We start from the raw sequence: 26,223 nt of genomic DNA, 5'->3' as shown, positions 1-26,223 counted from the left end.
TTTTACATAGGCAGAAGTGAGGTTTATTGAGTCCGTTGTTGGTTATCTGATTTTTATCTACTAACTCTGTATATCTGTGCCCCTGATTGCTGCAACTTCAGTCATTGCATTTATTTAGGAGACACACTGTACAGATGATATTTTCTGATATTTTCTAACTATCTCTATTTCTAATGAAAACTTTATTTTGTATAATAGATATGAAATATAGACACTGAAAGTTAAAAAATCCAAACAAACTTTAAGACACAAACATAAATGGTGGATGTCAAAATGGTGTCAAAGAATGAGCAGGACCAATGTCAAAAATGTGTAGCTTTTTAACCCTTCCCACAAATGGATGTGCCCTTATGTGCGAATTGCTATTTTCTAGATGCAAAATTATACAATGATTTGTCCTGGTAGTTACACAGGGGGAAGTTCAGACCCCTTGCAAGTGCATGTGAAATGTATTCAATGAGCTAATAATTAGCAATGACATCTATCTATATCATGTGGTAAAGTATATAAGACAGTTCATACATTATGTTTATTGTCTGTGTCCCTATGATGCTAGAATTTGTTCCTGATTATTATATTACATGATATTTATTTGTGATAATTTTTTTCTTTTTCTAAAGCAGCAAAAGTGATATAAAAAACCCAAAGAGACGTCCAAAGTAAGGAAAAGCCTTCCCCCATTGTTGAATGTGACATGTTGTTACCCTAAGGCTCATAATATCAGGGGTAGATATACTTTGTGTTTTCCCTTTATATATTTATACTATATTGTACAGTATATTTTTAAAGGAAGAAGCCAACATGTTTAGCTGTCTAACTATATGTCCCATAGTGAGAGAAAATAATTTCCCTTCTCAGTTCCTGTTTTCCAAACTCACTAACTTTCCCTTCCTTTCTTCTCCATTCTAAACACTAGGCTCCTCAGAGCTTTTGTCTACTGTTTCAGCAGACAAACACAATAAATACAACGTGAGTATAATTTTTTTTATTGAAAGATTTACAAACTCTAATCAGTATCATCAGTTTGCTATATAAACATTCAGGAGGTAACAAATAAGACACAGAATTATATGTTGATGAGGGCACGTATGTGGAGGGGAGGTAGGAGGATGCATAATTATTTTACATTCAAAGATAAATTCTTTTTACAGAAGGAAGGCACTGCCATGGGCACGGCCTGTGTGCCATTATATGCAAACCTCTTTCTCAAGACTATAGGTGAGGTAGATTCTTCACAGTGGCCCCCAGGCCGCTTTCCATGTGCAGTGCTTGTACAGGTACATTGATGATCTGCTTATAATTTGGCAGGACACCACAATTTAACTTAAAGATTTTATGACTGTGTTGAACCAATATCAGGCTCTCACACAGGTTTCAAAAACAACAAATAGAGACTTCGGCTATCCAAATTAAAACATCAGGGTATGGCCTTGTACAGACGGATGTGTTCAGAAAGGAGATATTAGTTAATTATTGCACGCATCTTCAGCCCATATTACATTAACTATATGGTGCATTCCCACTGATCAGTTCCTGCAAATAAGGAGAATCTGTTCCTCTGAGGAAAGTTTTGAGACAAGCAGATTGTTTGAAAGATCGTTCTCTTGCTATAACTTCAAGACAAAAATCTATCAAATATTGCTATTGCCGTGCTAAATCTACACTCTGCTTGAATTTATTGACCTTCACTTAAAAAAAAAAAAACACACAGTGATCCAACATTGAGATTTATTTCCAGCTATAGTTTTTAATGGCAGGTCATCTGTGACATTTTCCAAAAACATTGGTCTATCCTAAACACTGACTCAACATTGGCTGTGGCACATACTGAAGTTCCCTTATTGATAACTAGAAAGAGTAATAACTTCAAGGATTTGCCACTACATTGGCAGACCAATCAGACTATTGCATGTAAAAAAAAACTATTTAAAATCACAAATTACATATCATGTGGCACTACACGTTATTTACTATGCCACATATACTGTACATGTTATTTGATTTATGTAGGTTTCATTTTCTGGGTATATACAGACCACACAGCTTGTCACAGATCTCCAGGCAGCATGTGAGATCGGTGACATCTTTGTGCTCAAGACCATTACAAGGCACTTCAAGTCCTGTCATAGCTGTGACCCTACTGGTTTTAAGGTGTGAGGCATAGAGTGGCTCCACTGTGGCATCAGGGGGTGATGTAAAACGCCTGCTGGTACAACTAGAATGTCGCTGGATAGTGACTTTGGGTACCACGGAACAATATTTTTCCAATTTCTACTTATTATTTTTTCAAAACTTGTTATCATTGTTTTTTTTCTTCTACACAAAATATTCTTTTCTTTTTTCATTATTTTTATTATGATTTTTGCATAAGTTGGGTACAACAAAAGGTTACATACAAGTGATAACCAGTACGTTGGCAAAGACAGAGAAATGATCAAGTTAACAGTGAAAATTTGAGTAACCTGTATTGGTTAATTATGGAATATGTAACTTACCGTAATAATGAACAAGTCATCAGTAATTTGACTGCTCTAGTGGTAAAATAAGAAAAAACACTGGAGTGGTGCTTATCTTTTCATTGCACTAGACATTTTTATTTATAACTGTTCTCTGCATTGTTGTGCTTTTCATTTTCATTTTAACTTATTACTTTGTAAAACAATAAAAAGGGTGGCGTAGATGCATGCCATTATTGTATTACTCTGGCCTTTAACTCCTTGACGACCTTGGACATATAGATACTTCCAAGATCGTGTCCCTGCGCCGGAGCCTGCAGCTTTCCCTGCACATAACAGCTGATCTGATCAGCAGTCATGTGCATCTAACAGCAGTGGATGGATTCACAATCCACTCGTGGCTGTTAATCAGTTAAATGCCGCTGTCAAAATCTGTTTTTGCGGCTGCATGTCTCATGGCTGATTGACAGCCACAATACATGTAGGGATAGACTGTTTGATTGTCTAACGTCTGACACGTAACAGAACCCAGACAGACCCCATAATAATCACTGGGGTCCCTCTGTGTCCATTTATATCAGATAAGAAACATATCAGTTTTTTTTTAATCACATCAGAGGGAAGTTGTCATCTGATTTTTGCTGCATGAACTCCAGGAGGCGGGGATCACGGCCGGGTCATATATACTCTGAAATAATAAAGATCCGACTGGTTACCACAGCCGGAGACCTGACTTGTTGTGAATTTGGATTCTGGGCTCCCCCGGTGGCTACTGGTGGAATTGAACTTGTGACATCATCTTCCCTGTTCACCTGTTCTGATTAGATCTGGGTGTCGCTATATAACCTGGCTTCTCTGTTAGATGCTTGCCGGTCAACAATGTTATCAGAAGCCTCTCTGTGCTTGTTCCTGCTCCCAGACATCTACTAGATAAGTTGGACATTCGTCCATGTTTTGTTTTTGTATTTTGGTTCCAGTTCACAGCTGCAGTTTCGTTACTGTGTCTGGAAAGCTCTTGTTGATCAGGAATTGCCACTCTGGTATTATGAGTTAATGCCAGAGTCCTAAAGTAATTTCTGGATGTGTTTTGTTAGGGTTTTCTACTGACCATGAAAGTATGCTTTCTGTCTTCTGCTATCTAGAAAGCGGACCTCAAATTTGCTAAAACTATTTTCCTGCTGCGTTTGTTGTTTCATCTCATATCACCGCCAATATATGTGGGGGGCTTCTGTCTCCTTTTGGGCATTTCTCTAGAGGTGAGTCAGGTCTTATATTTCCCTCTGCTAGCATTATTTAGTTCTCCGGCCGGCGCTGGGCATATAGGGATAAAAAGTAGGACATGCTACCTGGCTACTTCTAGATGATGCGGTAGGTTTAGTTCATGGTCAGTACAGTTACATCTTCCAAGAGCTTGTTCCTATAGAGGCTTATGCTAGTTCTCTGGCCATGGAGATCATGACAGTTTGACCGGCCCACTAAAGGGTTAAAATCCTTGGCTGAGAAAGGAGAGAAATAAGAAGTCTGCTGAGAGTTTTTTTTTTTTTTTTTTTTCCTCTGTGCTCTTAATTGGATCACTTACCAGTCTGTCTATGCTGCAGTCTTTCTTTTTTTTCTCTCTCCTTATAATCTTTGAATGGCTTTGTGTTCACCTGTTAATAATGGATCTTCAGAGTGTAACTGCAGGTTTGAATAATCTCACCACGAAAGTACAAAATTTGCAAGATTTTATTATTCATGCTCCGGTATCTGAGCCGAGAATTCCTTTGCCGGAATTCTTCTCAGGGAATAGATCTAGCTTTCAGAATTTTAGAAATAATTGTAAGCTATTTTTGTCCCTGAAATCTCGTTCTGCTGGAGACTGTGCACAGCAGGTTGGGATTGTGATTTCCTTGCTCCGCGGCGACCCTCAAGACTGGGCTTTTGCATTGGCACCAGGGGATCCTGCGTTGCGCAATGTGGATGCGTTTTTTTTGGCCTTGGGCTTGCTGTATGAGGAACCTCATTTGGAACTTCAGGCAGAAAAAACTTTGATGTCCCTATCGCAGGGGCAAGATGAAGCTGAAATTTACTGCCAAAGATTCCGTAAATGGTCTGTGCTTACTCAGTGGAATGAGTGTGCCTTGGCGGCTACTTTCAGAGAGGGTCTCTCTGATGCCATTAAGGATGTTATGGTGGGGTTCCCTGTGCCTGCAGGTCTGAATGAGTCCATGACAATGGCCATTCAGATCGATAGGCGTCTGCGGGAGCGCAAACCTGTGCACCATCTGGCGGTATCCACTGAGAAGACGCCAGAAAGCATGCAGTGTGATAGAATTCTGTCCAGAAGCGAGCGGCAGAATTTTAGACGGAAAAATGGGTTGTGTTTCTATTGTGGGGATTCTACTCATGTTATATCAGCGTGCTCTAAGCGTACTAAAAAGCTTGATAAATCCGTTTCCATTGGCACTTTACAGTCTAAATTTATTTTGTCTGTGACCCTGATTTGCTCTTTGTCATCTATTACTACTGACGCCTATATCGACTCTGGCGCCGCTTTGAGTCTTATGGATTGGTCCTTTGCCAATCGTTGTGGGTATGATTTAGAGCCTTTGGAAACTCTTATTCCTCTGAAGGGGATTGACTCCACCCCATTGGCTAATAATAAACCACAATACTGGACACAAGTGACTATGTGTATTAATCCGGATCACCAGGAGACTATTCGTTTTCTAGTGCTGTATAATCTACATGAGGATTTGGTGCTGGGATTGCCATGGCTGCAGTCTCACAACCCAGTCCTTGACTGGAGAGCTATGTCTGTGTTGAGCTGGGGATGTAAGGGGACTCATGGGGACGTACCTTTGGTGTCCATTTCATCATCTATTCCCTCTGAAATCCCTGAGTTCCTGTCTGATTATCGTGACGTCTTTGAAGAACCCAAGCTGGGTTCACTACCTCCGCACCGTGAGTGCGATTGTGCTATAGATTTAATTCCGGGTAGTAAATACCCAAAGGGTCGTTTATTTAATCTGTCTGTGCCTGAACATACTGCTATGCGAGAATATATAAAGGAGTCCTTGGAAAAGGGACATATTCGTCCATCGTCATCTCCCTTAGGAGCCGGTTTTTTCTTTGTGTCAAAAAAAGACGGCTCTTTGAGACCATGTATTGATTATCGGCTTTTGAATAAAATCACGGTTAAATATCAATACCCATTGCCGTTGCTGACTGATTTGTTTGCTCGCATAAAGGGGGCCAAGTGGTTCTCTAAGATTGATCTCCGTGGGGCGTATAATTTGGTGCGGATCAGGCAGGGGGATGAGTGGAAAACCGCATTTAATACGCCCGAGGGCCACTTTGAGTATTTGGTGATGCCTTTTGGTCTTTCTAATGCCCCTTCAGTCTTCCAGTCCTTTATGCATGATATTTTCCGCGATTTTTTGGATAAATTTATGATAGTGTATCTGGATGATATTCTGATTTTTTCGGATGACTGGGACTCTCATGTCCGGCAAGTTAAGAGGGTTTTTCAGGTTTTGCGGTCTAATTCTCTGTGTGTCAAGGGTTCTAAGTGCGTTTTTGGGGTTCAGAGAATTTCCTTTTTGGGATATATTTTTTCTCCCTCTTCCATTGAGATGGATCCTGTCAAGGTTCAAGCTATTTGTGATTGGACGCAGCCCTCTTCTCTTAAAAGTCTTCAGAAATTTTTGGGCTTTGCCAACTTTTATCGTCGATTTATTTCTGGTTTTTCGGATGTCGTTAAGCCATTGACCGATTTGACTAGACAGGGTGCTGATGTTGCTAATTGGTCCCCTGATGCTGTGGAGGCCTTTCAGGAGCTTAAGCGCCGTTTTTCTTCTGCCCCTGTGTTGCGTCAGCCTGATGTGACTCTTCCTTTTCAGGTTGAGGTCGACGCTTCTGAGATCGGAGCTGGGGCAGTGTTGTCGCAGAAAAGTTCTGACTGCGCCGTGATGAGGCCTTGTGCCTTCTTTTCCCGTAAATTTTCGCCCGCTGAGCGGAATTATGATGTTGGGAATCGGGAGCTTTTGGCCATGAAGTGGGCGTTTGAGGAGTGGCGCCATTGGCTCGAGGGGGCCAGACATCAGGTGGTGGTATTGACTGACCACAAAAATTTGATTTATCTTGAGACCGCCAGGCGCCTGAATCCTAGACAGGCGCGCTGGTCATTATTTTTTTCTCGGTTTAATTTTGTGGTATCGTACCTACCAGGTTCTAAGAATGTTAAGGCGGATGCCCTTTCTAGGAGTTTTGAGCCTGATTCACCTGGCAACTCTGACCCCACAGGTATTCTTAAGGAGGGAGTTATCTTGTCAGCTGTTTCTCCAGACCTGCGGCGGGCCTTGCAGGAGTTTCAGGCGGATAGACCGGATCGTTGTCCGCCTGATAGGCTGTTTGTTCCTGATGATTGGACCAGTAAAGTCATCTCTGAGGTGCATTCTTCTGCGTTGGCAGGTCATCCTGGAATTTTTGGTACCAGGGATTTGGTGGCAAGATCCTTCTGGTGGCCTTCCCTGTCACGAGATGTGCGAGGCTTTGTGCAGTCTTGTGACGTTTGTGCTCGGGCCAAGCCTTGTTGTTCTCGGGCTAGTGGATTATTGTTGCCCTTGCCTATTCCTAAGAGGCCTTGGACACACATCTCGATGGATTTTATTTCAGATCTGCCTGTTTCTCAGAAGATGTCTGTCATCTGGGTGGTGTGTGACCGTTTTTCTAAGATGGTTCATTTGGTTCCCCTGCCCAAATTGCCTTCTTCTTCCGAGTTGGTGCCCCTGTTTTTTCAAAATGTTGTTCGTTTGCATGGTATTCCTGAGAATATCGTTTCTGACAGAGGAACCCAATTTGTGTCTAGATTTTGGCGGGCATTTTGTGCTAGGATGGGCATAGATTTGTCTTTTTCGTCTGCTTTTCACCCTCAGACTAATGGCCAGACCGAGCGGACTAATCAGACCCTGGAGACATATCTGAGGTGTTTTGTGTCTGCTGACCAGGATGATTGGGTTGCTTTTTTGCCATTGGCGGAGTTCGCCCTCAATAATCGGGCCAGCTCTGCCACCTTGGTTTCCCCGTTTTTCTGTAATTCGGGGTTCCATCCTCGATTTTCCTCCGGTCAGATGGAATCCTCGGATTGTCCTGGAGTGGATGCGGTGGTGGAGAGATTGCATCATATCTGGGGGCAGGTGATGGACAATTTAAAGTTGTCCCAGGAGAAGACTCAGCTTTTTGCCAACCGTCACCGTCGTGTTGGTCCTCGGCTTTGTGTTGGAGATTTGGTGTGGTTGTCTTCTCGTTTTGTCCCTATGAGGGTCTCATCTCCTAAGTTTAAGCCTCGGTTCATCGGTCCGTATAAAATATTGGAGATTCTTAACCCTGTTTCCTTCCGTTTGGACCTCCCTGCATCCTTTTCTATTCATAACGTTTTTCATCGGTCGTTATTGCGCAGGTATGAGGCACCGGTTGTGCCTTCCGTTGAGCCTCCTGCTCCGGTGTTGGTTGAGGGTGAGTTGGAGTACGTTGTGGAAAAAATCCTAGACTCCCGTGTTTCCAGACGGAGACTCCAGTATCTGGTCAAGTGGAAGGGATACGGCCAGGAGGATAATTCTTGGGTCACTGCATCTGATGTTCATGCCTCTGATCTGGTTCGTGCCTTTCATAGGGCACATCCTGATCGCCCTGGTGGTTCTGGTGAGGGTTCGGTGCCCCCTCCTTGAGGGGGGGGTACTGTTGTGAATTTGGATTCTGGGCTCCCCCGGTGGCTACTGGTGGAATTGAACTTGTGACATCATCTTCCCTGTTCACCTGTTCTGATTAGATCTGGGTGTCGCTATATAACCTGGCTTCTCTGTTAGATGCTTGCCGGTCAACAATGTTATCAGAAGCCTCTCTGTGCTTGTTCCTGCTCCCAGACATCTACTAGATAAGTTGGACATTCGTCCATGTTTTGTTTTTGTATTTTGGTTCCAGTTCACAGCTGCAGTTTCGTTACTGTGTCTGGAAAGCTCTTGTTGATCAGGAATTGCCACTCTGGTATTATGAGTTAATGCCAGAGTCCTAAAGTAATTTCTGGATGTGTTTTGTTAGGGTTTTCTACTGACCATGAAAGTATGCTTTCTGTCTTCTGCTATCTAGAAAGCGGACCTCAAATTTGCTAAAACTATTTTCCTGCTGCGTTTGTTGTTTCATCTCATATCACCGCCAATATATGTGGGGGGCTTCTGTCTCCTTTTGGGCATTTCTCTAGAGGTGAGTCAGGTCTTATATTTCCCTCTGCTAGCATTATTTAGTTCTCCGGCCGGCGCTGGGCATATAGGGATAAAAAGTAGGACATGCTACCTGGCTACTTCTAGATGATGCGGTAGGTTTAGTTCATGGTCAGTACAGTTACATCTTCCAAGAGCTTGTTCCTATAGAGGCTTATGCTAGTTCTCTGGCCATGGAGATCATGACACTGACTGGTCTGACACTGATTACTACTAGAACAACCCCTTCTCACACCCCACACTTGGCCCCGATACAATAAAAAAAGCTTATACTCACCTTTCATGCAGGCGTCGTACCCATGGTGTTGGCACTCGCGGTCCTGGGGTTCTTCTGCCGTGTTGTGACACCGGCACCCAATCAGTGCTGGTGTCACTGTCCCCACCTTGGTACAAATTGAACATGAAGAGAAGTCGGAGCTGCAGCTCATCCCTGGCTTCCTATTCACGTTCAAATCGTACAAAGGCGGAGACAGTGACACCAGCGCTGATTGGGCACTGGTCACAACACCGCAGGAGAGCCCTGTGGAGAGCGAGTGCTGACACCGTGGGAACGTCGTCAGCACAGGAGGTGAGTATAAGCTTTTTTTTATTGGGGTGAAGCGTTGAGTACGAGAAGGGGTTGTCCTAGTAGTGGACGTCTTTAAATGAAATGCGAGATTACTGGTGTGAGACATGTAATGACTAACAGTCTGTTCTTCTGATCTACATGTCTCACACTAGTAATGCCTCCTTCCATTTAAAATAGTCTCTGGAGGCAGATTCTCAGGGAGATCTATGTCTGGCCCATAGATCTTAACCGTTCATTTACATATTAAGACAAATGTAGATTTGTAGCTAATAAGACATCAGACTTAAGATGTTAAGGTATCATTTTATTCAATTTCTTTTTACTTACATGGCCATATAGATTGCTTAGGATTGATCCTCCTGAACCAGATATAATATTAATATTAAACTTTTTTTTCCCAGAACCGGTACAGAAGTCTCCATTGGAGACTTCTGTAGAGTGGAGAGGAGGTCAGGCAATATATATTGGTCATGCTTTATCTTATGATCAAGCAAAGAAGACCCCACGTTGGGTCATTGAGCATCATACAAAAGAGAAAATAGTTGGTGAGTAAAAGGAGTATTAGTTCTATTACCTACATTTATGGCACGTCACTAAGTTTTGCAAATAATTTTATGAATGTTGGGGGCTGAGAATGCGGAGGTTGCAGTGGTCATTCAGGACAGCATTCTCTTCATGGTCATCCATGCATTGTGGGTGAATAGGAGAACATAAAGCAGTGTCTCATCATCTTAGTAGGTGAAAATTGTAAAATTGGCTCTTTTACACATCTCATTTTTGATGTATTTAGTATTTTTTTTATGGCAATTCACCACTTACGCCAGACATGTTGTTGTAGTGAATTTTTATTTTGTATTCCCATGCAATAAAAAAAAAAGTTTTCAAACCTATTCTATTTATTTCTGACTTGACTCAGTTTTCACTTACTGACTTCAATGTTGGGAAAACTGTAGCATTAGACATTTGTCTAGAGCAGTTACATTACAGAGCGCCTTTCACCATCTTTTTATTTAAGAGAACATTGGGCAGCCTCCAACTTTTTTTTAAATGTTAGCAAATATTCAAAAATCAGGTTCAAACTTGCGTGTTGTTGGATCCTGACATGCAGAATCCCACAGTGTGAGACCTAGTCGTGAGGTGTCGTGAAATCTCACGTTGGATCCAAACCAGTGCTGCCCCCTCCGGTACGTAGCAGTTGCCAGTCAGTACCACCATTAGAGCGGTTACCTCGCCGCATAGTAAATGATGTATCCGCTCTGGTTTAGATCAAGACCTCGCACTTTGCTGTGATGGAGGCCGCGGAGGGTTGTTGGATCCCGCTCTGCATGTCGGCATCCCACAACCTGGAAGTTCAAACCTGATTTTTTGCTAGGCAGTCCTTTCATTTAGCCTCTCATTAGGGACACTGCTGGACGTCTTTCTTAAAGGGCCACTGTCACCCCCCCAGCAGTTATAAACTAAAAGAGCCACCTTGTGCAGCAGTAATGCTGCAGTCTAACAAGGTGGCTCTTTTAGTTTTTGATTCATTTATTACCTAAAAAAAGCGTTTTAAAAATTGGCCACACATACCAGATATTATACCTGGAGGCGGTCCGAAGCGTCCTGTATGAATCCCCCAACTGCCGTCACTCATCTCTTCAGGGCCGATGGTCCCCGCCCTGAGCGCTGTTATCGTCTGAAATCCGGCGCCTGCGCTGTGCGTGCCTGCCTGGGGCCTGCGCAGTGTTCATTGTCAGTGCGGCCACACTGTTGCTGAAGCCCCCGCCCCGCACTGTTATTCATTATGCACAGTGCGGGGCTGGGGTTCCTGGGCATGCGCACTGCGCTGTTTAGACGCTCCCCAGCTCCGACGCTCCCCAGCTCCCCCGCCTTCCCAGGAACCCCAGCCCCGCACTGTGCATAATGAATAACAGTGCGGGGCGGGGGCTTCAGCAACAGTGTGGCCGCACTGACAATGAACACTGCGCAGGCCCCAGGCAGGCACGCACAGTGCAGGCGCCGGATTTCAGACGATAACAGCGCTCAGGGGGCGGGGACCATCGGCCCTGAAGAGATGAGTGACGGCAGTTGGGGGATTCATATGTAGAGACCGCAGGTAAAGAAGGATGCAGGGACAAATAGGAGCCAGAAAGCAAATAGCGTTTTTAACTTCCAACCAAAAAGATAACAAACGTTTTCCACGCAGGGAACTTATATACAAGAACACAATCTCGCAGTAAATCCCAATTATTATATGGCCGCCCTGAACTACACCCGTAGAACGCGGCAGCGCCTCACTAGTGACTCCCTACTAAGATAAAGTCAACAACGGTCACTTATCAGTGCTGGTTCAGCGATGTAGTCCTGACGGGGAGGCTCCGACAACGCCGTAGTCCTGATGGCGGAGGAAGGAGGTGTCTTCTGGCGACGGGCCCAGGCGTAGAGTCGAGTCCAGAATGTCTTTTGCGGTGCTGCGTTCCCTCCTGCAGGCGGACGTTGATCCGAGGTAACAGCCTCCCAGTCCAGAGAAGAGTCTTTTTGAGGAGGATTAGGAGAATAATCAGTATCAGTCACAGCTGAGACGAAACCATGCGAGTCTGTAGCACTCTCTGGCAAGGTGTTCTCAGGGAGCGCGGTAATACTGTCCCTGAGCTGGTCAGCACTACCCCTCTGCCTGGGGGGTCGCTGCCGACGAATGCGTCTCTTTTTGGGGGCTCCAGTAATTGCCCGCAGTGTCTGTTGCACGTTTTCCCCCTGCTTCCTGCAAGTCTCACTGCGGCCTGCACACTCACAGCAACTGCGCTGCAGTTTCCTCTCCTCAGAGATTTCCCGCGCTTCTCTGCCCCTGCTTTCGCGCGTTTTGCTTTTTATCCTCTCCTCTCCCTGCGTCACTCTGCCTCCTGTCACATGAGCCTGGCTTCCCATGCACCCCTCAAATCCGTCCCCCGGAACCCCGACTCCCGGCAACAATGGTTCCACCCGTCTGCACAGCTCACCAAGTCCCTGTCCCCTACATTCCCCCACCCTGTATGCTCGCCAGGGCCGGCGTTAGGGCCAGGCAGACTAGGCAGCTGCCTGGGGCCCCCACTCCCTTGGGGGCCCCCAGCATCTACAGCAGACGCTTCACTGATAATAGCATTATCAGTGAAGCTTCCGATGTAGAGACTGGTTAAGGACCTGTAGTGACATCACGATCAGGTGACCTGCCATGTGACCGTGATGTCACCACAGGCCATGTACTCAGGGACTGTCTGGATGTTTCTGCAGTGAAAAAGGAGCGTGCAGTGAAGCACAGGAGCAGCGGCCACTGAACCTCCCCCATCAGAGTGATAGAAGCGCTCATTGGCCAGTGCTCCGGCCCTCCTGCACGGGGCCTCTGAGGGAAGAGAGAGCTAGAGATGGCAGCCACCAACCTGAGCTGTGAGGTAAGCAGTGCAGCACTGTGTGAGCTGCTCCTGCACAGAGCCTCTGAGGGGGAGCTAGAGATGGCAGCTACCAACCTGAGCTGGCAGATAAGTAGAAGTGCACCGTCCCACTGTGTGTGCTGCTCCTGGTGATGATGGCTCCTGTCCTGCTGTCAGCTCCTCCTGCTCTTGTTGGCAGTCCCAGCAGAGGAGAGGGCAGGGAGGTGTCTGCTGGGACAGTGCTGCTGGGAGCAGGAGGGCTGCAGCTGATAGTATGGAACATCTCATTCCCTCCAGAATAAAGCATGTATCTGAGGTGTGTGTATTGTATAGTGTGTGCTGTCTGTGAGCTATGTGTGTGTGTTTATGTGAATCACATGTATCAAATGAGCATTTGTTGTGCAGCATCTGTGTGTATGTGTGTGTGTAGGTGTATGTGTGTATATAAGTGCGTGCCATGTGTGTGTATATACTGTAAGTGCGTGCCACGTGTGTGTATATACTGTAAGTGCGTGCCATATGTGTGTATATAAGTGCGTGCCATGTGTGGGTATATACTGTAAGTGCGTGCCATGTGTGTGTATATAAGTGCGTGCCATGTGTGGGTATATACTGTAAGTGCGTGCCATGTGCGTGCCATGTGTGTGTATATACTGTAAGTGCGTGCCATGTGTGTGTATATAAGTGCGTGCCATGTGTGGGTATATACTGTAAGTGCGTGCCATGTGCGTGCCATGTGTGTGTATATACTGTAAGTGCGTGCCATGTGTGTGTATATAAGTGCGTGCCATGTGTGTGTATATACTGTAAGTGCGTGCCATGTGTGTGTATATACTGTAAGTGCGTGCCATGTGTGTGTATATACGTGCGTGCCATGTGTGTGTATATACTGTAAGTGCGTGCCATGTGTGTGTATATACTGTAAGTGCGTGCCATGTGTGTGTATATACTGTAAGTGCGTGCCATGTGTGTGTATATACTGTAAGTGTGTACCATGTGTATGTATATAAGTGCGTGCCATGTGTGTATATACGTGCATGTCATGTATGTATGTATGTATAAATGTGTGCCATGTTTGTATGTATGTGTGTGAATAAATGCATGCCATGTATGTGTATAAGTGCGTGCCATTTACATGTATGTATGTGCCATGCGTGTTTGTGTATAAGTACATGCCATGTATGTGTGTGTGTATACAAGTGAATGGCGTGTGCGTATAAGTGTGCCATGTATGTGTATGTGTGTATAAGTGCGTGCCATGTGTGTGTGTATAAGCATGTGCCTTGTACATGTATGTATGTGTGTATAAGCATGTGCCGTGTAGGTGTGTGTGTGTATATATATATACATTTTTTGCATTACTCTAACTTGAATATATGTTAGTATATGTAGATGGCTGGGTATAGACACACAGTGATAGCGTGTGAGTGTGGTGTGTGTGTGTTTGTGTGTCATGCACATTTTTAAATACTGGCTGAAGAACAGACGAGAGTTCATATATATATATATATATATATATATATATATATATATATATATATATATATATATATATATATAAACATGTTGGCAATCGTGCAACAAATGAGCAAAATGCTCATTTATAGGACATTTCATAACTTTCCCACATTATTATGAAAAAATTACAGCACACCCTGTACCCAATGTATTATATAATGTATTTAAGGAGACAGAGTCTGTCCATTTGATACCAACTACACCAAAATGGACACTGACTCCGACTCTCCAGCCCTGCTGCTTATAACATGAAACTATATGGGGACAGAGTGATCTACTAGTGTTCTGTCCCCATCGTTCTTCATTAGCCGGTGTAAAGAGGCCGAGAAACAAGAGCCAAACGGCTTCAATATTGTAGATCACACGCATTGAACGGCCTGAACTCAGCTCATGTCAATACAACCAAAATGTTTGAGAGTCATGGTGCAATATGTGAGCATTGGGGGCCTCATTTTAAACTTTTGCCTAGGGCCCCACATTGTCTAAAACCGGCCCTGATGCTCGCCAGTCCCTGGGCGAGGCCTTCGCACTGACAGGTCGCCCACCTGACGGATTGTTCCACACTTGGGTCTGTCTAGTGTGTAAGTCAGGACTGTAGCGAGTTGGGGGTCTACCGGCAGTAGAACGTTCAGAACGTCGTGGCTCGGGTCCTTGTGTAGGGGGTGTTGGGGGAATGTCGTCAGCGGAAGGGTGACTGGTCAGGGGTAGTGTAGTAGTCGAGATAGGGGGAGTATTTTGACGCCGTTCTTCTTCTTCATCATCTTCTTCATCCCACCAATGGTTGTTGGGGGACTCAGTCGTAGGTGGCTCTTCCCTGATTGCGGATTCCGGGGTGTCCGAGTCAACAGAGCGACACAACCGGAGCATGTTGCGATGAAGAATGCGAGTACCTGTACTTCCGAGGGCCTCAGACTGCACTTCATATACAGGTCCATGCGGGTCTATACGGCGAAGCACCCGATAGGGTGTTTTTTCCCAACGATGGTCTAACTTGTTTTGCGGTCTTTGCTCTCGAACGAGTACTCGATCACCTGGCCGGAACTCTGGGGGTTTTGCTGTAGGGGTGCTCCGATGCTCCACTTCCCGAATTCGAGTGTGTACCAGTCGGTGTAAGGTCTGCAGCCGATGCCGATGATCACGCACCCACGAAGCCATCCCTGTTCGGGGGCCTTCTTCCTCCGAAGACAGTTCCAGATCTGTCATGCCTTTTCCTGGGCGCCCAAAGACCACTTCATACGGGGTGCGTCCTGTGACTTGATGAACTCTATTGTTGTAGACCCACACTAGGTCAGACACGTACTCCGGCCAGCGGGCCTTCTGATCTTGTTCTAGCGCACGCAGCATTTGAAGCAAAGTCCGGTTAAACCGCTCACAAGCCCCATTTCCCTGGGGATGATACGGTGTGGTGCGTGACTTATCAATGCCGTAGAGGCGATGCAGCTCTTCCATGACCTTGCCCAAGAAACAGGCGCCTTGATCCGAATGTATTCGCCTCGGACAGCCGTAAACTTGAATAAAGTTCTTACAGATAGCGCTCGCCGCCGACTCAGCTGTCTGATCACGGGTAGGGATGACTACCGCGAATTTTGAAAAATGATCTACCATAACGAGGCAGTGTTCGTAGCCTTGATGCGCTGCTCCAATGGTAATGTAGTCTATCATTAATACTTCAAAAGGGGCAGACGTCGTGATGCTCTGCACAGGCGCCCTTTCCTCCGGTGACTTGGTTAGCTCACATTGTCGACATTGTCTACAGGCAGTTTGTACTTCCGCAAGCAGCCGAGGATGATAGAACCGAGTTTGCAGCCACTTAAACGTCCTCTTCACTCCGAAGTGTGCCCCGGACTCATGAGCTTCTTTAGCAACTGCGGCCACCACAGGCCCTGGTAAGACCATCTGCCAGGTCGGCTCAGAATCTGCCAGAGCCATGGTTAAGTGGCATAAGAGCCCGTCCTGAAGAGTTAGGCGCTCCCACTGCCGCAGAAGAAGGTTCAGATCTGACGGGAGAATTTGTCCAGGGGTTCTCACGGGCAATAGACCATTCGTTATCCACTGTCGCAATGGAGCTAGTTCCTGGTCTTCCTGTTGTAGCCGTATCCATTCGTCCCGACTCTGAACCAACAGTCCTGCAGCCGTTCCGTTCCCGGTCTGTTCCCGGCTCACAGCCGTCTGAGCAGCGCCCCCGATGGCGTAGGGGATTTCTTCTCCCTCCAGCTCCTCATCTCGATTAGTTCTTGGTGGATTCTTCCGCAGACGAGATAATGCGTCAGCATGAACATTCTCCGCTCCTCGCTTGTAAAGGATACGGTATCTGTACTTGGCCATCCGGGCTACCCAGCGCTGTTCTAGGGCACCCAATTTCGCATTTTCCAGATGTGCCAATGGGTTGTTATCCGTGCGTATCAGCACCTCGGAACCGGCCAGGTACTCAGCGAACCGCTCCGTCATAGCCCACACCACGGCCAGCAGCTCCACCTTGAAAGAACTGTAATTGTCTGGGTTCAACTCAGAGTCATGAAGAGACCGACTCGCATAGGCGATCACTCTCTCCCGCCCGTCCTGAACCTGAGACAACACAGCCCCCAATCCCTGAGAGCTGCCGTCGGTGTGTAGGATGAACGGTTGCGAAAAGTCCGCATAAGCCAACACCGGCGGCTCCATGAGAGCTGTCTTCAAGTCCCGGAACGCTGCTTCTTGTGGCTCCTGCCATTGTATCTTCTTTCCCCGTTCCTTGGGGGAGCTTCCTTTCAGCAGGACTTGTAGATTGTGAGAACGGCGAGCAAAATTCTTCACGAAGCGCCGGTAGTACCCAGCGAGGCCCAAGAACGCCCGTACATCTTTAGCGGTCTCCGGTGTGGGCCACTCCTGGATTGCAGCAATCTTCTCCTGCGATGGCCGGACTCCTTCGGCGGACACCACATGCCCCAGGTACTCGATCTGTTCCCGGAACAAGTGACACTTCTGGGGCTTCACCTTAAGCCCGTATTTCAGCAACCGGTCTAGTACCTGTTCCAGTCGGCACAGATGTTCCTCGAATGTTGGGGCGTAGATGATGATGTCATCCAGATAAATGAGAGTGGCCTCGAAGTTCAAATCCCCCAGACACCGCTCCATTAATCGTTGGAAGGTGCCTGGAGCGTTGGCCAGCCCAAACGGCATTCGATTGAACTCAAATAGTCCCATGGGAAGGATGAACGCTGTCTTAGGACGATCTGCTTCTGTCATCGGGACCTGCCAGTATCCGCTGGCTAGGTCTAAGGTGGAAAAATATTTGGCCCGACCCAGCACGGAGAGAGACTCCTCGATACGGGGAAGTGGATAAGAGTCTCGGACGGTGCATGCATTTAGCTTACGATAGTCCACACAGAACCGGAGCGTGCCGTCCTTTTTCCGCACCAGCACGATCGGGGCAGCCCACGGGCTCTGACTCTCGCGGATCACTCCCTTTTGTAGCATCTGGCCTAACAACGTCTTTACTTCCTGGTACATCTGCGGGGGAATCTGTCTGTACCGCTCCCTGATGGGCACTGTATCTCCGGTCGGAATTCCATGTTCGATGGCCGTGGTACAGCCAAAATCATCTTCATGTTGCGCAAACACTTCAGCATAGTGTCCAAGGAGCCGCTGCACTCGCGAGACTTGTGATGGATCCAGACCCGGTAATTCTGCTCGCATATGTTCCAGAATAGTTTGACCTTTTCGTAACGCTATCAGCTCAGGATCCTGTGTAGACCGGACACTGACCATCCAGGGATCAGGGGAATCCACCTTTAACTGTAAAGTATCTGGAGGAGGCATCACTTCTAACGGTCGTAACACTTTGGCCATCTCACTTCGGACCCGTAGCACGACATCGTGTTCGTCCACATTCACACATCGCACTGGTACGGCCCCATTTTTAACAGTAGCCAGAGATCGGGCCACCAGCAGTCCTGTGGGCAAAGGGGACGTAAAGGTGGGCTCAACCTGCACTTGCACTCCTTCCAGAGGGATGCGAGCTCGGATGGGCAGGGATATAACAGTCTGTCCTGGGGGAAACGTCACTTCTGCTGTCGGGGAGGTGATTACTTTCCCTAGTATGTCTCCCTCCTGAAAGGTCTCTTGCACACGGACTTCCCTCACTAACTGTCTGAACACGGAGCCTTGAGGTGTACTGGTCCCCCACTGATTGAGTGTCTCTTGTGTGGTCTCCCCTAACAGCAAACTGCCAAAGTCCTTCAATACATTCATCCCCAAAGTCACGATATGTTGTGGGCTGGGATCCCCCCGTGTCAACACAACCCCCCGGCGGCCCAGGTCTTTCCCACATAAAGATATTTGCATCCAGGTGACCCCTTCCACTGGGATGGGCAGCTGATTGGCGGCCTGCAACCGGATTACGGGGCCCCATTGGGGTCTGACTGACACAGGGAAGTGTTTTCTAAAATAGGCCTCGGGCATAGTCGTGACTTGAGATCCGGTGTCCACCAGACAACGTACAGCCCGCCCTTCAAACTCTGCCCAAACCAGGGGGCAGCTGGCAACCAAATTTTCGGGACTTTCACCACCCATCCGCGGGGATTCTGACTCCGAGCGTCGTCCCCTTAGCTCGGAGTCCTCTAGTTTAACGCCCGCCGTGACGAGGCCCTCCCTCTCCAGGGGCACTCCCGTGCGAAATGTCCTGCCTCCCCGCAACCATAGCAAGCACCGGGGACCGGATAATATCCTGAACGAGCACCACGAGCTGGACTCCCAGACCCTTGCCCCCGGGGTAGCTCCCTTGGGCTTCGCGCATTTTTTTTTACTTCGGCCAGTTCGTCTCGGATTTGTTTGAGCTCCTGCCGCATCTCCTGAACCCACGACGGCTCACCCCCTCCTGGTGCAGCGGTCTGGATAACCCGAGCCTCTCCTGTCAGGACCGTCACCCCCCTCTCTTGCTCCCGGGTGCGGGCCTCATTGCCTATGTCGGAGAAAGTCAGGCGCGGGTCGACCCGCACTCGTTCACGTAGAGCCTGTTTGGTCAACTCATCCCGCAGTCCCGTCACCAGTTGGTCGCGCAGGGTCACGTCGACATGTCCCATCCCCATACCATCTTTCCGCACGATTGCAATGTTTAGCTCTTGCAGAGCATTCATGTACTGAGTGACAGTCTCGCCCTCTTTTTGTCGCCGTCCAAACAACCGGGCCCGCAGCTCTCCCACGTCGGTGGGATCCCCGTGCGTCCCCTCTAACACATGTAACACCCCGGTAAAAGTATTCCGCTCTGTGGGGGGTCTCAACATCACTGAATCTCGGGCCTCTCCGTCTAATGCCATAATGGCTACCTCAGCTTCCAGGGCCGGGGTCATAGGATGCATTCTCAACAGCCCCCTCATCCTCTCAGTCCAGCTCCACAACAACATGTTGCTCCCATTAAACTTGGGCAAATTGTTTAACATGGCCCCCAATGAGAGAGAAGCTCTAGGCCCAGCCCCATCCTCCGTATCTTCTGGCTCCTTCTTTGGATCCTGCATCCTGCCGACTACGCCAAATGCAGAGACCGCAGGTAAAGAAGGATGCAGGGACAAATAGGAGCCAGAAAGCAAATAGCGTTTTTAACTTCCAACCAAAAAGATAACAAACGTTTTCCACGCAGGGAACTTATATACAAGAACACAATCTCGCAGTAAATCCCAATTATTATATGGCCGCCCTGAACTACACCCGTAGAACGCGGCAGCGCCTCACTAGTGACTCCCTACTAAGATAAAGTCAACAACGGTCACTTATCAGTGCTGGTTCAGCGATGTAGTCCTGACGGGGAGGCTCCGACAACGCCGTAGTCCTGATGGCGGAGGAAGGAGGTGTCTTCTGGCGACGGGCCCAGGCGTAGAGTCGAGTCCAGAATGTCTTTTGCGGTGCTGCGTTCCCTCCTGCAGGCGGACGTTGATCCGAGGTAACAGCCTCCCAGTCCAGAGAAGAGTCTTTTTGAGGAGGATTAGGAGAATAATCAGTATCAGTCACAGCTGAGACGAAACCATGCGAGTCTGTAGCACTCTCTGGCAAGGTGTTCTCAGGGAGCGCGGTAATACTGTCCCTGAGCTGGTCAGCACTACCCCTCTGCCTGGGGGGTCGCTGCCGACGAATGCGTCTCTTTTTGGGGGCTCCAGTAATTGCCCGCAGTGTCTGTTGCACGTTTTCCCCCTGCTTCCTGCAAGTCTCACTGCGGCCTGCACACTCACAGCAACTGCGCTGCAGTTTCCTCTCCTCAGAGATTTCCCGCGCTTCTCTGCCCCTGCTTTCGCGCGTTTTGCTTTTTATCTTCTCCTCTCCCTGCGTCACTCTGCCTCCTGTCACATGAGCCTGGCTTCCCATGCACCCCTCAAATCCGTCCCCCGGAACCCCGACTCCCGGCAACAATGGTTCCACCCGTCTGCACAGCTCACCAAGTCCCTGTCCCCTACACATACAGGACGCTTCGGACCGCCTCCAGGTACAATATCTGGTATGTGTGGCCAATTTTTAAAACGCTTTTTTGAGGTAATAAATGAATCAAAAACTAAAAGAGCCACCTTGTTAGACTGCAGCATTACTGCTGCACAAGGTGGCTCTTTTAGTTTATAACGGCTGGGGGGGGTGACAGTGGCCCTTTAATAAGTTATACTCTGTAAAACCGTCGGTCTGTGGCTGCTCTCTCTTTTCTTACATAAGTGCAGCCACAGACAGGTGATAGCTCTTCTTCAAGTGAAGCTGCAGCATGTCCTGAGGCCAAGCTCACACGTTGCGGATTTGCGGTTCAGTCTGCAGCAGTTTACAGTACTGCAGGAAGTACATGGAGACTTGAAAGTTCCATTCACACGTTGTAAAAAAAATGAAAGTAAGGTGCAGATTTCAAATCTGCAGCGTGCTCATTCCTGTGCAGATTTTCATTGTGGATTTCACCCTATTCAATACTTAGTAATGGAGTAGGATAGATCCGCAAGCAACAAATGCAGGATCTGTCTGTGGATCAATTATGGATTTGTTGTGGATTTGTGACCAAATCCCCAGTGGAAATGATCAACAAGGTGTGAACCTGGCCTATATATATTTGTTTTTTTATTGTCATAGTCCCTATGTATAGATTCCCCAAACTGTTCTCCTCAATCTTCAAAAAGTCCATCAGCAGTATCTGTCACTCCATGTCGGGAAAGGGTAGGTGGAGCAGAAGGAAGCTGGATCTACAAACTTGTGAGGTATTGCTAGAAATCAGCAGAGAGATGGGATAAGACCTAACATGCAGAATAGACACAAAATGTCTGTCTGTGCTAGATCTAAGGCCAGACCGGCCACGGGTCTAATGGCCCGAACTCAGCAGTTTCATAGACATATGAGTAGGGATGAGCGAATTTCTTCGGGTCCCTGCTTACTCACGCATGCAGCTGCAGAGCCAAACAACTGATCAGCCGCGTGATCCAGGACGCCGGGTTCCCTCTGCAGTTTCTTCGGTAAGCGCTATAGCTTGCCGAATAAGCAGGGAGTCGAAGAAATTCGCTCATCTCTACATATGAGGCTTTTGAGTTTGGGTCAGGAGGCACGCTGCCGGTCCTGGCATGGTGGTCCGTACTCGGACCGTGAATGTTGGATGCGAGAGCATCGTATGCGATATGCTCAGCTCCTGCTCTGCTGTGAGTGTGACCGAGTGTTAGTGCTCTGTGCTCCGATCCTCTCGCATGACAGGATCTCGGCACAGCTTCCGTGGAGACGGAGAAAGTTATTTCTCCATCTCCTCTGCTGCCGGCGGTAATTGCACTGCACTCGGATGGCATGCAATCACAGCATGTTTTTTTTCCTATCTGATCGCGATCCGATCGTCACTGGACAAAAAAACCCCATTGATAATAAAGCATAGGATTAAATTAGTATGAATGCAATTCGATTTTTTTAATCGGATTGCATTAGTCCGATTTGATCACAAGTGGGAGTGAGCCCTAATGGTCATATACAGCTGCCAATGAATAGATTTAAATGGCCCCTCTTAGGGCTCCTTTTCACTTGCGAGATAAACATCCGTGTCTTGCATGTGAAAACCAAGCTCTGGCGCCGGCATTTGGGAGTGGCGCGTGCAGCTGCATGTATTGCTATGCAGCCGCACGCTCCGCTCTGGAGTGCTGGCGCCAGAGCTTGGTTTTCACATGCGAGACACGGACATTTATCTCGCAAGTGAAAAGGAGTCCTTAGGACTATAAACAGCAGGAAGGCTCAGTATATACTGCAGATGCCTCCTGATTCAGGGTGTGTTGTGCTTTATTTGTATGTCTAGGTTTAGGACATGTTTTTTTTTATCTTTTCCTTAGGCATTGCTGACGACCGGAAACACTGCCGATTTAAACCGGATCCAAACATTGCCAGCAATGAAGACTATTTACGTAGAGGGTGGTCCCAGGGTCACATGACATCAGCGGGGGACAGTGAATATTCTACAGTAAGAATTCTGTTTATATCTAAAGAAGAAAATCTCTAAAAATATTTTTTTTTGTTTAATCTTTGTATTTGCATAACAATATGGTATATATAAAGTTCATTACTGTGACTTGTCATAAAGCATTAGGGTATATGCACACGTTAAGTGTTTGGTGCAGAAATTTCTGTAGCATTTCGGCATCTCTTGGCAGGAAAAACAACATGTAATTATATGTGTGAGCATATTTGTATATTTGATATTTTTCATTACCCCTGTTCATATTACCTTGTTAGTCTGGTTGGTGTACTATGGTACAATACTACTCCCCTCTTCCCTGGGTGGGGGAAGTTACAGACTGAGAGCGGATTCAGGAGCTAAGGCAAGGTACGTGGCCCCGGCGTCTTTGCCATCAGAAATCCGGGGAACAGGGTGAGCTAGGGTGCCACTAGCATTAGGGACAGGGAAGGAACCCCTGGTCCCGGGAAACCCAACAACAGAGCCGTGACACCACCAATGACATTATACACAGGAGCACTGTATATACTATATAGTGTATGTTGTCAGTGTACAGGTAACAGATGGAACACCGGTGACATTATACACAGGAGCTCTGTATATAGTGTCAGCGTACAGGTAATACAGTGATCACCAGTAACATTATACACAGGAGCACTGTATATACTATATAGTGTATGTTGTCAGTGTACAAGTAATACAGAGATCATCAGTGACATTACACACAGGAGCACTGTATATACTATATAGTGTTAGTGTACAAGTAATAGAGGGAACACTGGTGACATTATACACAGGAGCTCTGTATATACTATATAGTGTATGTTGTCAGTGTACAAGTAATACAGTGATCATCAGTGACATTATACACAGGAGCTCTGTATAAACGATAGTGCATAGTGTCAGTGTACAAGTAATACAGTGATCATCAGTGACATTATACACAGGAGCTCTGTATATACTTTATAGTGTATGTTGTCAGTGTACAAGTAATACAGTGATGATCAGTGACATTATACACAGGAGCACTGTATATACTATATAGTGTATAGTGTCAGTGCACAAGTAATACAGTGATCATCAGTGACATTAAACACAGGAGCTCTGTATATACGATATAGTGTATAGTGTCAGTGTACAAGTAATACAGTGATCTTCAGTGTCATTATACACAGGAGCACTGTATATACTATATAGTGTATAGTGTCAGTGTACAAGTAATACAGTGATGATCAGTGACATTATACACAGGAGCACTGTATATACTATATAGTGTATAGTGTCAGTGTACAAGTAATACAGTGATCTTTAGTGACATTATACACAGGAGCTCTGTATATACTATATAGTTTATAGTGTCAGTGTACAAGTAATACAGTGATCATCAGTGACATTATACCCAGGAGCACTGTATATACTATATTGTGTCAGTGTACAAGTAATACAGTGATCATCAGTAACATTATACCCAGGAGCACTGTATATACTATATAGTGTCAGTGTACAAGTAATACAGTGATCATCAGTGACATTATAAACAGGAGCTCTGTATATACTATATAGTGTCAGTGTACAAGTAATACAGTGATCATCAGTGACATTATACACAGGAGCTCTGTATATAGTGTATAGTGTCAGTGTACAAGTAATACAGTGATCATCAGTGACATTATACACAGGAGCTCTGTATATAGTGTATAGTGTCAGTGTACAAGTAATACAGTGATCATCAGTGACATTATACACATGAGCTCTGTATATACAGTGGGGCAAAAAAGTATTTAGTCAGTCAGCAATAGTGCAAGTTCCACCACTTAAAAAGATGAGAGGCGTCTGTAATTTACATCATAGGTAGACCTCAACTATGGAAGACAAGCTGAGAAAAAAAAATCCAGAAAATCACATTGTCTGTTTTTTTAACATTTAATTTGCATATTATGGTGGAAAATAAGTATTTGGTCAGAAACAAAATTTCATCTCAATACTTTGTAAAATATCCTTTGTTGGCAATGACAGAGGTCAAACGTTTTCTGTAAGTCTTCACAAGGTTGCCACACACTGTTGTTGGTATGTTGGCCCATTCCTCCATGCAGATCTCCTCTAGAGCAGTGATGTTTTTGGCTTTTCGCTTGGCAACACGGACTTTCAACTCCCTCCAAAGGTTTTCTATAGGGTTGAGATCTGGAGACTGGCTAGGCCACTCCAGGACCTTGAAATGCTTCTTATGAAGCCACTCCTTCGTTGCCCTGGAAGTGTGCTTTGGATCATTGTCATGTTGAAAGACCCAGCCACGTTTCATCTTCAATGCCCTTGCTGATGGAAGGAGGTTTGCACTCAAAATCTCACGATATATGGCCCCATTCATTCTTTCATGTACCCGGATCAGTCGTCCTGGCCCCTTTCCAGAGAAACAGCCCCAAAGCATGATGTTTCCACCACCATGCTTTACAGTAGGTATGGTGTTTGATGGATGTAACTCAGTGTTCTTTTTCCTCCAAACACGACAAGTTGTGTTTCTACCAAACAGTTTCAGTTTGGTTTCATCAGACCATAGGACATTCTCCCAAAACTCCTCTGGATCATCCAAATGCTCTCTAGCAAACTTCAGACGGGCCCGGACATGTACTGGCTTAAGCAGTGGGACACGTCTGGCACTGCAGGATCTGAGTCCATGGTGGCGTAGTGTGTTACTTATGGTAGGCCTTGTTACATTGATCCCAGCTCTCTGCAGTTCATTCACTAGGTACCCCCGCATGGTTCTGGGATTTTTGCTCACCGTTCTTGTGATCATTCTGACCCCACGGGGTGGGATTTTGCGTGGAGCCCCAGATCGAGGGAGATTATCAGTGGTCTTGTATGTCTTCCATTTTCTAATTATTGCTCACACTGTTGATTTCTTCACTCCAAGCTGGTTGGCTATTGCAGATTCAGTCTTCCCAGCCTGGTGCAGGGCTACAATTTTGTTTCTGGTGTCCTTTGACAGCTCTTTGGTCTTCACCATAGTGGAGTTTGGAGTCAGACTGTTTGAGGGTGTGCACAGGTGTCTTTTTATACTGATAACAAGTTTAAACAGATGCCATTACTACAGGTAATGAGGGGAGGAAAGAGGAGACTCTTAAAGAAGAAGTTACAGGTCTGTGAGAGCCAGAAATCTTGATTGTTTGTTTCTGACCAAATACTTATTTTCCACCATAATATGCAAATTAAATGTTAAAAAAACAGACAATGTGATTTTCTGGATTTTTTTTACTCAGTTTGTCTCCCATAGTTGAGGTCTACCTATGATGTAAATTACAGACGCCCCTCATCTTTTTAAGTGGTGGAACTTGCACTATTGCTGACTGACTAAATACTTTTTTGCCCCACTGTAGTGTATAGTGTCAGTGTACAAGTAATACAGTGATCATCAGTGACATTATACCCAGGAGCACTGTATATACTATATAGTGTCAGTGTACAAGTAATACAGTGATCATCAGTGACATTATACACAGGAGCTCTGTATATACTATATAGTGTCAGTGTACAAGTAATACAGTGATCATCAGTGACATTATACACAGGAGCTCTGTATAGACTATATAGTGTATAGTGTCAGTGTACAAGTAATACAGTGATCATCAGT

At 46.3% G+C, this 26,223-nt stretch overlaps 2 protein-coding genes across 3 annotated transcripts in view; both read left to right on the top strand.

The window, feature by feature from the left end:
• Nucleotides 1–9,820, top strand: part of LOC143781868 (uncharacterized) — a 57,650-nt gene extending 47,830 nt beyond the window's left edge. For both annotated transcript variants that reach the window (XM_077268770.1, XM_077268771.1), the window contains exons 15-17: nt 621–659; nt 917–969; nt 9,683–9,820. In XM_077268770.1, coding sequence (XP_077124885.1) covers nt 621–659; nt 917–962 — 85 coding nt within the window. In that variant the 3' untranslated portion in view covers nt 963–969; nt 9,683–9,820. The remainder of the gene's footprint in view (nt 1–620; nt 660–916; nt 970–9,682) is intronic.
• A 12,685-nt stretch (nt 9,821–22,505) lies between these two features.
• The window catches only part of KLHL7 (kelch like family member 7), a 28,525-nt gene continuing 24,807 nt past the window's right edge, over nt 22,506–26,223 (top strand). The window contains exon 1 of the mRNA XM_077268768.1: nt 22,506–22,604. Within this exon, the coding sequence (XP_077124883.1) occupies nt 22,572–22,604 (33 nt within the window). The 5' untranslated portion in view covers nt 22,506–22,571. The remainder of the gene's footprint in view (nt 22,605–26,223) is intronic.

This window comes from Ranitomeya variabilis, chromosome 6 (assembly GCF_051348905.1).
Source record: "Ranitomeya variabilis isolate aRanVar5 chromosome 6, aRanVar5.hap1, whole genome shotgun sequence".
NCBI lineage: Eukaryota > Metazoa > Chordata > Amphibia > Anura > Dendrobatidae > Ranitomeya > Ranitomeya variabilis.
Note: the sequence above shows the minus strand (reverse complement) of the source record. Positions and strands in the feature narration are given on the sequence as shown.